This window comes from Solea solea, chromosome 1, assembly GCF_958295425.1.
Source record: "Solea solea chromosome 1, fSolSol10.1, whole genome shotgun sequence".
Classification (NCBI taxonomy): Eukaryota; Metazoa; Chordata; class Actinopteri; order Pleuronectiformes; family Soleidae; genus Solea; species Solea solea.
In genome coordinates this window covers 46,877,866-46,894,556 of record NC_081134.1, presented here as the reverse complement: position 1 = coordinate 46,894,556, position 16,691 = coordinate 46,877,866, and the positions used below count along the sequence as shown (strand labels likewise).

At 41.4% G+C, this 16,691-nt stretch overlaps 1 protein-coding gene across 1 annotated transcript; it reads left to right on the top strand.

Annotated features, from left to right (window-relative positions):
* Positions 1-1,042: 1,042 nt before the first annotated feature.
* On the top strand, positions 1,043-16,367 carry twsg1a (twisted gastrulation BMP signaling modulator 1a). The gene is made up of 5 exons (XM_058641398.1): positions 1,043-1,502; positions 3,465-3,629; positions 11,603-11,702; positions 14,627-14,887; positions 15,888-16,367. Exons 2-5 carry the CDS (start codon positions 3,498-3,500, stop codon positions 16,067-16,069), a joined length of 675 nt encoding a protein of 224 aa, XP_058497381.1. The 5' UTR covers positions 1,043-1,502; positions 3,465-3,497; the 3' UTR covers positions 16,070-16,367.
* Positions 16,368-16,691: the final 324 nt, after the last annotated feature.

Below are 16,691 nucleotides of genomic sequence, written 5' to 3'. Positions count from 1 at the left end.
CTTATATAGTATTATATACTTGTTATAGTATTAACTAAGGTTGAGTAAGAATGAGCTTAAAAAAAACACACCATTAAATGTGTAATATATATGTATATATGCAGTAGCATGTAACAGGTGCATGAATGTAAATATATTTCATAGATTTGACCAAAACAAGTGAAACTTTTGTGAAAAATGTGTCATTTGTAATTATAATCATTGTCCGAAAGAAAGAAAGGACGGACGGACGGACGGACGAGGTGTGTGGAAAAGAAAGTGCCCTGGGCTGCCTGCAGGGGGCGGTAGGGAGACGTCCCTCCCTGCTGAGTGACGACCCTGCAGCCGGCCTAGTATCATCGTCAGCGGCGTGTCAGACAGAGATGTCCCGCAGGTTGTTCCACCTGTGTTTGCGTTTTGTCTCGTTACATTATTCACAGCCACTAGATGTCGCTGTGCACAATAAAGTCATCGTCACTGTTACTCAAGTTCAGTAAATGGATGTAAATTGTTGAGGTTTAAAGATGCAGCAGAAACTTTAAAACAGTTTCACTTCAGAGTCATTTATTCTGCTTTCTAAATAAAGTACTCTTAGATATTTATACTGTAAATACATATTTGCAGCTCTGATCCTCCAAGGTAATATTTTGAATTCAGTACATGTTAACGTATATACGCTGTCCAAACCATTTTTAATCTTATTATATGGAGATCAATGATTTATTCAGAAGTATTTGGGCCACATGTAAAGAAAATAAATGAGTAAAACTGAATTCTGAGACTTTTAATGTTTCATTTATTTATTTCTGTTGCATGTGACCCTAATACTCAACCATCGTCATCAGAATATTTAAACTTTCTCTGTGATTGATGTTGTTGTTGTTGTTGTTGTTGTTGTTGTTGTTGTTGCTGCTGCGGCGGCCTTTTGTGATGACGAGGCCTGATGAGACACAGGGAAACACCTGTGGAGTCTGTGTGTGTGTGTGTGTGTGTGTGTCGCGTCACAGCGGGACGCACACACACACACACACACACAGCTTCCGAATCGCCCCCTTTTCTCACCTAATGGGCGAATTCACGACGTCGCTGATAAGAAAGAAAGACTGCAGACAAAGGCCGTGTGTAACACACGAGGACACAAGTCCTCTCACGTGGACTGACCAGAGACAGACAGACAGACACGGAGATAAAGAGACAGAGACAGAGTGTGAGACCCGAGGCCCGGTGTTTTCTCTCTCTCTCTCTCTCACACACACACACACACACACACACACACGGCGGATGAGAAAATGGAGTGTGTGCCTTTAAGGCGCCTGACTGCCTGTCGCTTTGTGCTGCGGAGAGAGAGAGACTGACGCCCTGTGGACGGACACACTGACTGGACACTGGTGCAGCAGCAGCAGCAGCAGCAGAAGACGAGGAAGAAGAGGAAGAAGAGGAACCACTGAAGCGTCCCGGACAAGTTCAAAGAGCGAGACACAACCACGGCGTCACTTTAAGACAAAAAACATCGTGAACTTTTGGTGAGTTCGTTCTTCATCATTATTCTCCACACTGAGTGTGTGCGTCGCTGTTTGCCTTCGTCTCTCTGTCTCTCCCTCTCTCTCTCTCTCTCTCTCTCTCTGTGTCTCTCTCTCTCTCTCTCTCTGTGTCTCTCTCTCTCTCTTGCAGTTAAGTTTTGGTGTTTATGTTGAAAAAGGGCAAAGAGATGCGCGGATGAGTGAGTGAGTGAGTGACGTAGAGCGAGAGGAGCTCACGTTGCTCATGTGCAGCAGAGTGTTGACACACAGACACGAGACAGAGCAGAAAATAAAGGTGAAGGAAGCTGATGTTGCCAGGTGTGTGTGTGTGTGTGTGTGTGTGTGAGTGAGAGAGTGAGTTTGTGTGTTTGTGTGTTTGCGCGCGCGAGTGTGTGTGTGAGTGTGAGAGAGAGAGAGAGAGAGAGAGTGAGAAAGACCTATTTTCGTGCATAAACACTGACCTTGTCAGGACCAGCAGTCCTAATGGGGGAGAACCTGATTTCTGAGTGTGGTTAAGGTTAAGGTTAAGGTTAGAGTTACGCTTAGAGTTAAGCTTAGAGTTAAGCTTAGAGTTAGGGTTATAGTTAAGTTTATAGTTAAGCTTAGAGTTAAGGTTATAGTTCAGTTCCGAGTTAAGGTTATAGTTAAGCTTAGAGTTAAGGTTATACTTAAGCTTAGAGTTAAGGTTAGAGTTTCGCTTAGAGTTAAGGTTATAGTTAAGCTTAGAGTTAGGGTTATAGTTAAGTTTACAGTTAAGGTTATAGTTAAGCTTAGAGTTAAGGTTATAGTTCAGTTTAGAGTTAAGGTTATAGTTAAGCTTAGAGTTAAGCTTAGAGTTAAGCTTAGAGTTAAGGTTATAGTTCAGCTTAGAGTTAAGGTTATAGTTGAGGTTATAGTTAAGCTTAGAGTTAAGCTTAGAGTTAAGGTTATAGTTCAGCTTAGAGTTAAGGTTATAGTTGAGGTTATAGTTAAGCTTAGAGTTAAGCTTAGAGTTAAGGTTAGAGTTAAGGTTTGTTTAGGCCACTGTTTCCCAGGAGCCACTTGTTGTAAATGTCAAACTGTGGTTGTATGATCACTGTTGTGTGTGTGCAGACTAGAGCTGCAGCTAAACATTCTCTTTATAATCAAGTCATGTTTGGTCCATAAAATGTGTTTGTCAAACCTGGAAATGTTTTGTTTTTGGCCAAAAACCAAAATGATGGACTTGAATGATTTCTTTGTTTTTATGGAGCAAAGACACAAAGAACAGATTCACATTTAAGAAGCTGAAACAATCACAAGTCTTGTTTTAATCATGAAAAAAGCTTCAAAATAGTGGACGATTCATTTAGTCATCGATGAATGTTGAGTGATGAGTGTTTGACGACCCCTGGTTCAGGCTGTTCATGCAGAGTCTTAATCATAGTAAAGTTCATCATTGAATAAGGTCACGATTGACAGCATACAGTCGTAGTGATTCTTGTTTTCATCCTAAAAATGTTTACTAAAATAATATGAACCTGAAAGTAACATGTTTGTTTCACAACTGGTTTTAGTCGAGTCAACAGAGCTGATGTGTTTCCTCTTATCCTGATCATGTGTGTGTGTGTGTGTGTGTGTGTGTGTGTGTGTGTTGGCCAGAATGAGACATGACTCAGGCTTCTTTCATAAATCTCACACTTTACAATCTTATCGTGATAAGAAACATTTACACTCAGTTTATTTTGGTAAATGGTCAAAATGGTTCATGTGTATGTGAGGGATTTATTTTGAAGTAACACCAGCAGCTGCTGTCTTATTTAGGATTCTTTTTTCTTTTCCCAGTGTAAACATATTGTGGTTTCTTTGTAACTTTAGATCAGCTGTCTCCTCCGTCGTCATAAGGACGGACGCGAGGCTCCACCTTATGTGGAGGAATCCTCAGGAATCACCTTGCTGAGGCGTTTGTTTTTGTCCTTTGACCCTGACCTTTGACCTTTGACATAGGTGTTTCCAGTGTTGTGCTGCTGAGCCGCCACCATGAGGCCCGCTCAGCTCACCCTCGCCACAGTGTCTGCTGTCACGCTGCTGTTCCTCCTGTCAGGACTGTCCATGAGCTCGGCCTGCAACAAAGCTCTGTGCGCCAGCGACGTCAGCAAGTGCCTCATACAGGTGAGAGGTGTTTACACTAGAATCAATATTAACGCCACACATGACCAGAATATTGACCTGGTCTGACCTGGTCTGGCCTGGTCTGACTGAGTGACCAGGTCTCGTTCTGTGTGCAGTGGTTAGTAGTGTTGCCTCACAGCGAGGAGTGTGGAGTTAGCATATTCTTGCTCTGGTCTGTGATGGACAGTGTGTGACCTTTCACCCTGTGTCCACCCGCCCCTGAACCCTCAAAGACAATGAATGGATATCAGTCATTCACAGTCAAGCGACTTAGGAAAGCGCGTGTGCGACAAAGCGCGTGCGCGACTTAGTAAAGTGTGTGTGACGTAGTAAAGCGTGTGCGCAACTTAGTAAAGCGTGTGTGCGACAAGGTGTGTGCGCGACTTAGTAAAGTGTGTGTGACGTAGTAAAGCGTGTGCGCAACTTAGTAAAGCGCGTGTGCGACAAGGTGTGTGCGCGACTTACTTAAGTGTGTGTGACGCAGTCAAGCGTGTGCGCAACTTAGTAAAGCGTGTGTGCGACAAAGTGTGTGCGCGACTTAGTAAAGTGTGTATGCGACAAAGCGTGTGCGCGACTTAGTAAAGTGTGTATGCGACTTAGTAAAGCGTGTGCAACTTAGTAAAGTTTGTGCGACTTAGTAAAGTTTGTGCGACTTAGTAAAGCGTGTGCAACTTAGTAAAGTTTGTGCGACTTAGTAAAGTTTGTGCGACTTAGTAAAGCGTGTGCGACTTAGTAAAGTGTGTGCGACTTCGTAAAGCGTGTGCAACTTAGTAAAGCCTGTGCAACTTAGTAAAGCGTATGTGCGACTGTGTCATCATCGCCACCATCATTCCTGTGTCCGCCGCGAGCCGTGTGTTTTCATACGTCGCACTTATTTCACTTATTTTCATCATTTATTTCGAGTAAAGTCATCTTAGTTTAAAGGAGTCGGACTCTGCGTTCTGTGTTTATTTCTCATTTAGTTCAGAATAATGAGATTTTTGCCTGCTCACTTAACAGTTTTTGGAATGAAAACTTGTTGTTTTTCCCCATGTACGTGTGTGTGTTTTATCTAGAGCTGCAACTAATGATTATTTTCATAATCGATTAATCTGTCGATTATTTACCTGATTAATCGATGAATCGTTTGGTCCATAAAATCTCAGAAAACCTTAAAAAATGTTGAGCGGTGTTCGTCAAACCTGGAAATGATGATGTTCTCAAATGTCTTGTTTTGTCCACAACTGATACATCACTGTTACATCACTGTGACATCACTGATACATCACTGTTACATCACAGTTACATCACTGTGACATCACAGTTACATCACTGTGACATCACAGTTACATCACTGTGACATCACAGTTACATCACTGTGACATCACAGTTACATGACTGTTACATCACTGTTACATCACAGTTACATGACTGATACATCACTGTTACATCACTGTGACATCACTGATACATCACTGTTACATCACTGTGACATCACTGATACATCACTGTTACATCACTGTGACATCACTGTTACATCACTGTTACATCACTGATACATCACTGTTACATCACTGTGACATCACAGTTGCATCACTGTGACATCACAGTTACATCACTGTGACATCACAGTTACATCACTGTGACATCACAGTTACATCACTGTGACATCACAGTTACATGACTGTTACATCACTGTTACATCACTGTGACATCACTGTTACATCACTGTTACATCACTGTGACATCACAGTTACATCACTGTGACATCACTGTTACATCACTGTGACATCACAGTTACATCACTGTGACATCACAGTTACATGACTGTTACATCACTGTTACATCACTGTGACATCACTGATACATCACTGTGACATCACTGTGACATCACAGTTACATCACTGTGACATCACAGTTACATCACTGTGACATCACAGTTACATCACTGTGACATCACAGTTACATCACTGTGACATCACAGTTACATCACTGTGACATCACTGTTACATCACTGTGACATCACAGTTACATCACTGTGACATCACAGTTACATCACTGTGACATCACAGTTACATCACTGTGACATCACAGTTACATCACTGTGACATCACTGTGACATCACAGTTACATCACTGTGACATCACAGTTACATCACTGTGACATCACTGTTACATCACTGTGACATCACAGTTACATCACTGTGACATCACAGTTACATCACTGTGACATCACAGTTACATCACTGTGACATCACTGTTACAGCTGATGGAGCAGAATTGTGTGATTCTTGGCCATTTTATGGTTATTTTACAACTCTGATCTCAACCAATAGGTTGTGTTCATAGAGCCGGGCATTCATATCAATGATGTGTTTATTATGAATACATTAATATTCAGCCTTGTAGATTGAATCAGGAATATGTCCAAATCTGGGGCCTCTTCTGCTACAGTGTTACAACTGTAGACTCTCTCCTGATGCCAGTGAAAGGTCTATGGCTACAGTCAAATGATCTTTGCCTGATTCTTCACAAAAAGGCCAGACTTCAGCAGTCGTACCTGCAGTGGAAATGAAAGAGTTGACAGGGAGGTGGAATCTGCTGTGAAGAATGCAGATGCATTCCTCAGATAAGCCGAGGGAGGTTTTCATTTTTTCACAGCATGAGCCGCAGAGCAGCGCCTCTGTGAGACTCTGTGAGACTCTGTGAGACTCTGCGAGACTCTGTGAGACTCTGCGAGACTCTGTGAGACTCTGCGAGACTCTGTGAGACTCTGCGAGACTCTGTGAGACTCTGCGAGACTCTGCGAGACTCTGCGAGACTCTGTGAGACTCTGTGAGACTCTGCGTTATTATTTCAACCTTCTGTCACATTTTCCCTGGTGTCTGGAGCCCGGTGGGTGATGGGGTGAGAGGTGTTGCCCCGCAGTCAACACTTGTACTGTCATGGACTTGTTTTGAGGAAAAGATGAGGGCAGGCGTTGGCTTCCTGTTAAAAAATAGTTTTTCCACCACCTGTCAAGTTCAATTTGTGTGTGTGTGTGTGTGTGTGTGTGTGTGCGTGTGTGTGTGTGTGCGCGTGTGTGTGTGTGTGTGTGTGTGTGTGCGTGTGTGTGTGCGTGTGTGTGTGTGTGTGTGTGTGCGTGTGTGTGTGTGTGTGTGTGTGTGTGTGTGTGTGTGTGTGTGTGTGCGCGTGTGTGTTGGCCCTGCCTCTGCCATTAACATCTTTTAAAACACTGTATTTACCCTCACAAGTGTTCCACCTCTTTGACCTTTGACCTCACTGTCTTGCTGCTAGTTCACATCGACAGGCCTTTAAAGCTACGAAGCTGATAAAAATGAATTTTGAATTTTAGCTGGTTTTTCGTGACCTGCCGAGCTTGAAAAAAAAAACTTATGGGGGATTTATTGTCAACGTTATTGTTCTTACACATCTCTCGCATGATAATCACTATCATCACTGCTACGTCACATACTCAACATACAAATAGACAATGAAGAAAACAAGAAATCTATTAGAAGAGAATATTTGACATAAGCTAACAGCTAACTCCTTCCAACAGGACTTAAGCATGACAGAAATAAGTCACTTTTACTTCCTGGTCCAACTTCAGAGTTCCAGTGTAAATTGAATGCAGCATATTGCTCTTGCTTTATGGAGTCAGCCATTTTGCATCATGTCTCTAAAGCTACCTAAGCTCTATATATCTAAGTATCTATATTATACATATATGTGTACATATATATATATACAGTATATACTGTGTGTATATATATATATATATATATATAAGTATCTAAGCTGCCCAACTGACAAACCTGCCAGAATCTGCATTTTAAAGTTCACGATGTGAAATCAAGGAAGGTTGTGGGTTTGATTACTGGCTCCATTAGTCTCCATGCCAACGTGTCCTTGGGCAAGATACTTAACCCCACCTTGCTGCTGTGCTGGTGAATGTATAGATCGATGTGTGATAGAAACAGATGCACTGATGAACGTGTGATTGTTGTCAAGACCGTGGTTCACATGCTCGGTAGTGTAGCGGTGAGCGTCCACCAGTAGCTTCACTAGCATAAAATGATCTTCAAACATGAAACCATATTTTCTTGTGACCACAGTTCATTCTCTTGTAGCCATGGTAACACGATTACACTCTATTTTCTGCCTTTTTTGGCTCCAACATCTGCTGCCTCTGGCTTTAATTTCTGTAAAAGCTCAAACATCCTGCAGAACAGAACATCTGTGGCTCGCTCCTCTCCTCTTCTTCTTCACCTCCAGATGTTTTCTTTCACCTGATAAATCATTGCTTGGGACAACGAGCTCTGTGGCTTCCTCGACTCGCTGGCTGTCAGAGGCCGGAGCGACGGTGACTGAAGGAGAAGCTTCTCCACGCTGCTCGTGATTAGTGGCGTCTGCTGCCCGACGCTCGTTTTTACGCTCCGCTGCCGTCTCAAGTCATTTGTCTGAATTCCCCAAAACCCCTGAGGGTGGGAAAACATGAGGAGTGGAGGAGTGGAGGAGGGGGGAAAGGGAGGAAAAGGGAGGACGGAGGGGAGGTTAAGGTCAGGAGGAGGTGTGTGTCTCCCTGTGGGGAACATGCAGTCAGGCTGTGGTGTTCAGCAGCAGCAGCAGCATGTTCACTGTCTCTCCTTTTGTTCTTTAGTCTTCCTGCAGCTGAGGTTTCACTGGTTTCACTGGTTTCACTGGTTTTCACTGGTTTTCACTGGTTTTCACTCTACAGAAAAAAAGCAGAAGTTTAGATTCAACTTTACCCAGAAGAAGCGAAAGAGAAGCGTCCGTGAGGGCGATGGAATCTCATTGAACTCAGGAAGTTGCAGTTGCTGCTATTATTACAGTTATTGATGAAGTGAGAATCTGGCATTCAAATGTGTTTTCTATGATCGTACAGTGATCGGAATAGAGCTTCACATGCATTTACACCCGGGAACATGCGTCTCCGGTGTTTGCTATGTGTGGTATAGTGTACTATCTGCTAATATTCCATCTTTTTTAATACTTTAAGCTTTTCCACTATACAGTTCCAGCACGGTTCGGTCTGGTTTTCCATAACTACAAATAAATATAAAACCCTCTTTATGGGCCAAGTCATCATAGCACATGTGACTGTTGTATGTACTGATTAGAAATCATTAGAATCACTTCATTAAAAATATTCAGACTCCGTCGCTTGGTTTTTCCGCTTGAGCTTCTGTAAAAACTGTGAACAGCTGATCCGTTCAAAGTTCAAATGAAATAAATCAAATACACAATTCAGTAAAATACAAACATTTTTAAATGTCCTGAGTGAACATTTGTTTCTTGACTGACGTCATTTGTCCTTCATCACGCAGTGTGACGTACATTGGTCCTCCCCCCGTTGGCATAGCTGTTAGCTTAGCCATTAGCCATAAAATATTGTAGTGAACCCTACTTTTTGCAACTGGGAACAATTTTATTTTATTCATATCAATTGAAATGTTGCGTCTGAATGAAAAGATTAAAAAGAAAAAATGACACCGTTGTTAATAACAACATATTTTTGGGTCGTAGAGTCAGTTTCTGTCTAAATGTTACACACTTGACCATAAAAGGTGATTTTGCTTGGTTGTGTGAAACATGGAGTGAATACAGTGTTTAGTTCTTATAATTCCACCTTTGACAGTCACAATGACTCAGGGGATCAGATGTGGATCAGAGGTTTGCGATCCCTCTCTGCTGAGTCATCCAGAGGCTTTTTATCATTCACTGCCACTGTGTTTGTGCTGCACATGAAAAAAGACCAGTAAAAGGAGAGGGGGAGAAAAACAAGGGAGGGAAAGTGTGTTGTGTAGAGGGGGAGCAGCCATGTTCTGTTCTCCAGGTGTTTTCTTTTCCCCCACTGCCCCACTGCCCCCCCCCCCCCCCCCCCCCCCAATCACAGCAGTGACCTTGACTGGGAGGAATGTGCTCCCCCTGCAGAGAGAGAGAGAGACTGACTGAGAGAGAGGAGAGAGAGAGAGAGAGAGAGAGAGAGAGAGAGACACTCAGAGAGAGACTCAGAGAGAGAGAGAGCGACTCAGAGAGAGGGAGACAGATTCTGTTTCTCTTTGTCCTCAGAGATGAAGCTGGTCTTTGTGTGTGTGTGTGTGTGTGTGTGTGTGTGTGTGCAGGTATTAATGATGTTGTGGGGACCTAACCCTGTTTACAAACTCACAATATGGGGACAAAAACGTAAATGGCTACATTTTCAGGTGAAGACACGTTTAAAGGTTAGGATTAGGATTAGGATTAGGCCAGTAGTAATTATGGTTAAGGTTAGATTAATGTAAGTCAATGCAATGTCCTCTGAAGTCATGGAAACTGTGTGTGTGTGTGTGTGTGTGTGTGTGTGTGTGTGTGCACAGAAGCTCTTGTAAAAATATTACCGGCATTCTATAAAAAGCATCAGATTTTTATTGTACACACTGTGTGTGCACATGAAGTGAAGTCAGCCACATTCATGTCCTCATAAATCCAGTAAAATGAGCTTTCAACTAAAATGAAAGTTTCAAAATAAAAGTCCAGTCCAACAAAGAAAAGCTACAGTTTGTGGAAGTAATATTTACTTTTATTTAAAGTAAGGGTTTAATGGCTGAAATTGAATATACTACCCACTAATATAAGTGTATAATCACTTTTTCATAGCTTTAGAAAAAAAGTCTTTTATATGTACTTTAGGCAAGGAAGTCTGCGGCGGCCATGTTTCTATATGGACAGACCAGCCAGAGAAGAGGAAGCTTACGACACTAATGATGATGATGAAGAAGAAGAAGAATGATGTGTTTTCTCAACAAGAACATTTAAATAAATGTAAGAATATTTGTCTTATTTTTTCACGCCACACGTTCATGAAGATTTGTTGTTGTAGAAACTGATTCACCACCTGCTCTGGTTTCATTCACTTTCTGTTGCAGAATGCAGTGACTGTTGATTTTTCAGCTTCTTAAAAGTGAATATTTCCTGCTTTCTTTGCTCCATATTAACAAAGAGTTAGGGAATATTTTTTATTTCTTTTATGGACCAAATAAGTGCTGGGTTAGGGTTAACCTGGACTGAGGCACAGTGTTTTGTGTATTTATCTCAGAGTGTGTTTAGTTTGACGTTCTTAGAGAAATGCATGAGTGCAGCTACAGTTGCCTGTGTAATGGTCACTGTTGATGGTTTAATGACACGTCTCCTGTTTGTCCACATGTTTCCTTCTGCTCACTGATCACATGATGTTACTGCTGCACCAGCAAACCTGTGTTTTGACGACAAGAATGAAATGCAGTGGAAGTATTTATTCAAGATTCAATATTTAGTATTGTGTGTGTGTGTGTATACAAAGTATATAGTAGATCTAGCTGAAAGCTGAAACGATTAATCGACAACTATTTTGATAATCGATTCATCGGTTTGAAGCTTTTTACATTTTATTTTCATGAGAACATCATCATGTCCAGGTTTGACGAGCACCGCTCAACATTTTTTAAGGTTTTCTGAGATTTTATGGCCCAAACAATTCATCGAGAAATTAAACGACAGATTAATCGATTATGAAAATAATCCAATTAACTGAGTTCATGTGTTTTAGTTAATTGTCTTCAACAGGGATGTTCCATCAGCAAATGAATAAATCAATTCATCTTCATTTAAACATGACTTGACAGATTAAGCCATGTTTTACACCTTGTTAAATAAAATATATGTTTAGAATATCTTATTCTAAATTTTCATCTCAATCTAAATGTAATTCAGTTAATAATGTTTGTTTTTTTCTGTGTATTTTGTTCAAAGCATCAACTTAAATCACCGTCACCACCTCAATCACTCTCTACTCTCTTTTGAATTCACACTAAGTGATTTAAGAAGAAGATTGAAAGGAGAAAGTGGCTGATTTCACTTTATGGGATGAGATTGTTATCTCATAAAAGTGTGCACACATGTATTGGCGGACGGTGTTTGTATTGAAATGTTTCCTTGAATGATGTGTTGCAGGAGCTGTGTCAGTGTCGTCCGTCAGACGGGAACTGCTCCTGCTGTAAAGAGTGCATGCTCTGCCTGGGAAACCTATGGGAGGAGTGCTGCGACTGCGTGGGTGAGTGCAGACAACTGTGGCCTCATTAGCATTATTTTCTACTTTATTGCTCTCCCATACACACCGGGATACAGTGAGGAAGCACATTCTGAATGTCTGGAAAGATAAATAGAATAAATCTGGCTCTTAGTAGACGGTTGCCATTTAAAAACCCAAGACAGAATTTTCAAAAATATGGTCAAAGAAAATGCATTTTTAAGTGTTTCACTTTATCCACTGCTGTTCAGTCAATATTGAGAATATGTTGACAAAGATTGCTCAAAATTTCAAATCTGAGTCAAGAAGAAGGAGCAACTAGATGATGATGTAAATCAATGTAAATCAATGTGTCCCAAACTTTCTCTGTGGGGACCCAATTTTAAAAGATGGCAAATGATTGTGACCCAAATCCCAACAGAAACTGTGATGTGCAAATGTGTGCGTAACTAATGCTGTAACTAGTGCTGTAACTAGTGATGTTACTAATGCTGTAACTAGTGATGTAACTAGTGCTGTAACTAGTGCTGGTTGAAACCAGTTCATACCAAACACCACATGTGAATTTTTGTATACAGGTATATGAAAAATGGAACATGACGCTGGTTTGATGGGGGACCCATTTTACTGTCGCACCACACATGCTAAGGGCTTAGCTGAAGAAGTAACTGTGGTAATAACTGCAGGAATTCTCAATTTACTGCAGCACGTGAGCAGAAAATAAGAATCTATCAAGTTCCTTGAACTGACACTGGCACTGTAAAGCTTAACTTAGCTTAAGGTTTGTGTGGTGACGCATGTGTGGAGCCACTGGTGTAAATCTGATCTAATGCAGTATACTGTACTGTACCTTAAGTTTGTGTTTCTTTAGGGCTGTCAAACGATTAAAGAAAAGAAATTAATCGCACAATTTTCAAAGAATCAACACAAAAAGTATATTTAAACTCAGAGACTGTTTTAGTGGCTTTAAACTCTTCTGTGAAGTACAAATGAAATACAACACACACTGACAGAAGTCAGGGAGAAGAGTGAAAGCACAATCTCACATGGAGAGAAACAGCGCACGCACGCACACACACACACACACACACACACACACACACACACACACACACGCACACACAGGTAACTTTTTAAAATGAAACTTTCTGCCTAAAAGTCCGTCTTTATCCGTCGTAACCAGGACGACTGGGTTTGCCTGCACACGTGACCACGTCGTCGCCACCAAACAAACAACGTTAACTGATTTAAATGAACGTCAACAGCACTCGTTTTTTGCTTCCTAGAACTAATAAGTCATTAAAACGGAATCACGTTGTCATTTGAAAACGTGGTCACTTTAGATAAAATAATTGTCATATTAATGAATCATGAGAATCCCGGGCGGCTCATCTCAGCTCAGATGTTGCTGTAGTTGCTTCATTAAAGTTCTTTCATGTGGAATCCAAACACGAGCAGATGTTACAGCAGTGGAGTTTTCCTTTTGACAATGACATCCTGGATATTTACTGAGGCTCTAACCTTATCAACCTAGCACCACTTGAAAACAAACATGTTTTCTGTGCCAGACGTCTTTGAAGTGTTGCAGTCCAGCAGAGGAGAGAGGAGGACAGTGTGTGTTTTAGCTCTTATAAAGAACAGCTGCTCTGGCTCCAATTCCTCTGTCAAACTCCATTCCTATTAGATGATTTACCCATTAGCTGTAATTCACTTGGACTCATTTAAAGGTTTAGAGAGATCATATCTGAGGATGTGGGGACTTTGTCAAAGTTATTGCTTCTGTATTTGGAAATTAAATGAAGTGTTAAAAAGACCCAGAGGGAGTGAGGATAGTGGTGCTTTCACAAAATGCTCCGCGTGAGCTGAAATCCCGTGAAATTATAAAAAAACCTTCTGCTGTGACATTGTGCTTAAAGGGGCAGCGCGCTGAATTATGCCAGACGTACATTCACGCTCATGTTAGAGGATCACAGTGACATATCAGTGCAAATACAGCCTTTCTAATAGAAGCGTCTCAAAGTGTCACTTTGTCTGTGACTGTTCAACTGTAACAACACAACAGACACGACACGCTTCAATGTCCACTGTGTCAAATTAAGGGGACATTAGCTCCTATTAAGGAGAAATAAAAGCTCTCAACGTGACTCAGTTAAAGTGTGCAAAATGTAGATGAAATGATTAAGATTATGATATAGTTTTTTTTATGACAGTATGACTTGTTTTTATCCCAGAACGAGCCGTGTATCAGTAGCTGTGGCCGCCATTTTGGACAATAGGCCACAAACATGGACACATGGACAAACTAAACACAGCAGCTGCTTTTTATTGACTTTTTACAGCCTGTTCTTAGTTAACTATTTATGTGATATGTGGGCTTTTTGGCTCGTATCAAATTTCACATTTTTCCTTTTCCAACATCTGATTCAGTGACTTTTTTGAGGCAAAACATTTGTTAGAAATAGATTGAAATGTAGCATTTGCAGTGGAATTGTACATGTTGCACTTCCGAGAAAGCAATGATCACATCATATGTTGAAAACAGTTTACATCTTTTTGGGTGTATGTTTTATTTTAAACGATTTAAGTGTGGTTTCTGTGGCGTTGTTTCACTCCAGAGCCTCTACATCTATAAATACTGTGAAAATGCTAAAATCAATACCAATTCAATGGTATCACACAGTTTGAAATTTGAACAACTGCAACTATTTTAAACCAACATTGTTTCTGGGAATAGATTGTGCTGTTTGATAGATAATCAAACATGACGTCTTCTTGTTCTCAGTAAGTTGATCATTCATTAGCCATTAGCTGCAATCACAGACAAGCTGGTATCATCTGGTGTCTAATGGATACAAGTATCCGCTAAAATCATGTGATTGGCAAAAGAAAAGTAAGAAAACAAGTCATTTTCATCCACTCATCAGTGTCGTCCTCCGTCTCTGTGTCAGGGATGTGTAACCCCAAGAACTACAGCGACTCTCCTGCTACGTCAAAGAGCACCGTGGAGGAGCTGCACCGTCCCATCCCCTCACTGTTCCGCGCTCTCACTGAAGGCGACGCCCCCATCAACATGATGGTCGTGTCCTTCCCCGTCGCAGAGGAGCTGTCGCATCACGAGAACCTGGTGTCCTTCCTGGAGTCGCTCGACAACCAGCATCAGAACGTGTCCGTGCCCGGCAACAGTATCCACGCCAGCTACGACACTCAAGGTAAAACCGCTTTTAACCTTTATTTAACATTATAAAACTTTATATTCACAGTAAACCTCGGATAATTCAACTTTGCACACACACACACACGTGTATTATCGCTTGTTATGTGCTCATCTTCCTTTTGTTCTTTTAGTTCAAGACTTCAAACCAATTTGTCATAAAATAGAAACAAACTCAGATGTTTCCTTCTTCAGTTTAAATAAACATCTCTCACCAATAAAGAAAATATTAAAGATGGTATCAAGTAATTTAAGCCAGGACATTCAAACAGACATTTAAATAATGACAACACAGGAACAGATAGACAGACAGACAGACAGACAGACAGATAGATGTCTGTCTGAAACGGCTGCAACAACTTTCCCAACTAGCAGCAGGGGGAAAAAATGGACCTAGCTCTGATTGGCTAGTAGTAGATCCATCAGGATCAGGGTGAACTCTGCGGTCACCTGTGTGAGTGGGGAAAGGGAGGGGTGGAACAGGGACTACCCTGCGTTTAAATAACATCTCGAAAATATCTGCTTGATAAACTCATGGAACTGGGAACGAGCTCAAATGCAAAACGACACTTTTTTACACCCTCAACTCATGACTATCATTGTTTGTAAGCGACTTTACAGAAAAACAAGCCCAGAGTGGCTTATAATAACCAGACGTGATAACTCTGTGGAGAGGAGGGCTATGATATGATATTTGTATGATGATGATAACTGTAGCTGGATGGAAAGTGTTGTTCTGCTGCCATTTTCTATGAATGTTTGATCGTATGCGGCTGTTGTTCAGTTTCTCTTTTCTCCTTTTCTCTAAACCGGTGTTATTTGTGTTGAAAGACAGGCCCATAATAGCAGTTAACTCATTCCACTCAGCCCAAACACCACATGCTCCAACTTACTCCTACCCCTGAAGTAAAAGTAGGAACATTGAGGGTTAAAGGTAATGACTTTCATAAACCACATTCAGTGGTTTTGTGACTCATGCCTGTCCCTGTTCATTCCAGAAAACATGTGCACCGTGGTCTACTTCGATGACTGCGTGTCCATCCGTCAGTGTAAACTTTACTGCGAGTCAATGGGAGGATCCAAGTACCGCTGGTTTCACAACGCCTGCTGCCAGTGCATTGGACCTGAGTGCGTGGACTACGGCAGCAAAGCTGTGAAATGCATGCACTGTCTCTTCTGAGTTGTAGACACATGTTGGTACCAAATGTCTGCAGAGCAGAGGAAACCAGTATGTGTTAGCATTCCTCAGTGATCTTGTAAAATACCCCCTGACCCCACTCCTCCTACCCCTGCAAAGTGTTTTTTTATTCTGCTGTTATATTTCACTGTATATTTTTAGATATGTTTTCAATAGTTTTTTTTTTACTAGAGGTGTATATGAATAATGTATTTTTACAACCATGGTCTGCTAAATCCCAGTCTCATGCCAAATAAAGAAAACGTTTGGTGACGTGGACGCTTTGTCACAAGAGAAAGGAGAGTCTCGTTCTCAAATGTCTTCTTCCCTACACTATATTTATTATAAAAAAGAAAAGAGTAAATGTTTGTCCGTCTGCTGCTCTAATCTTAGTGTTGCCTGACGCAGGAAACGCATCATTTCCTGGGGGAAACAAAGTTGTCATTATACCATTCTGCTTCACAGGTGTTCACAGTCTCACCGCCGCACACAAACACTCTTTGATGCCAGTACGTTCGTCCTTTTCACTGATTCTGTTCTGTTGGCATGAAACCACACTCGGCACAGACCATTGTACAAGACGCACAGTGAGAGCTTGTTTGTCTTTTTTTGTTTGTCAAACCTC

Bases quoted from the DNA above. Each gene is read 5' to 3' on its own strand.
- twsg1a (XM_058641398.1), top strand. From the start codon at position 3,498: ATGAGGCCCGCTCAGCTCACCCTCGCCACAGTGTCTGCTGTCACGCTG. The intron at 3,630-11,602 runs GTGAGAGGTGTT...GATGTGTTGCAG, and splicing joins TCAGCAAGTGCCTCATACAG to GAGCTGTGTCAGTGTCGTCC. The intron at 14,888-15,887 runs GTAAAACCGCTT...TGTTCATTCCAG, and splicing joins CGCCAGCTACGACACTCAAG to AAAACATGTGCACCGTGGTC.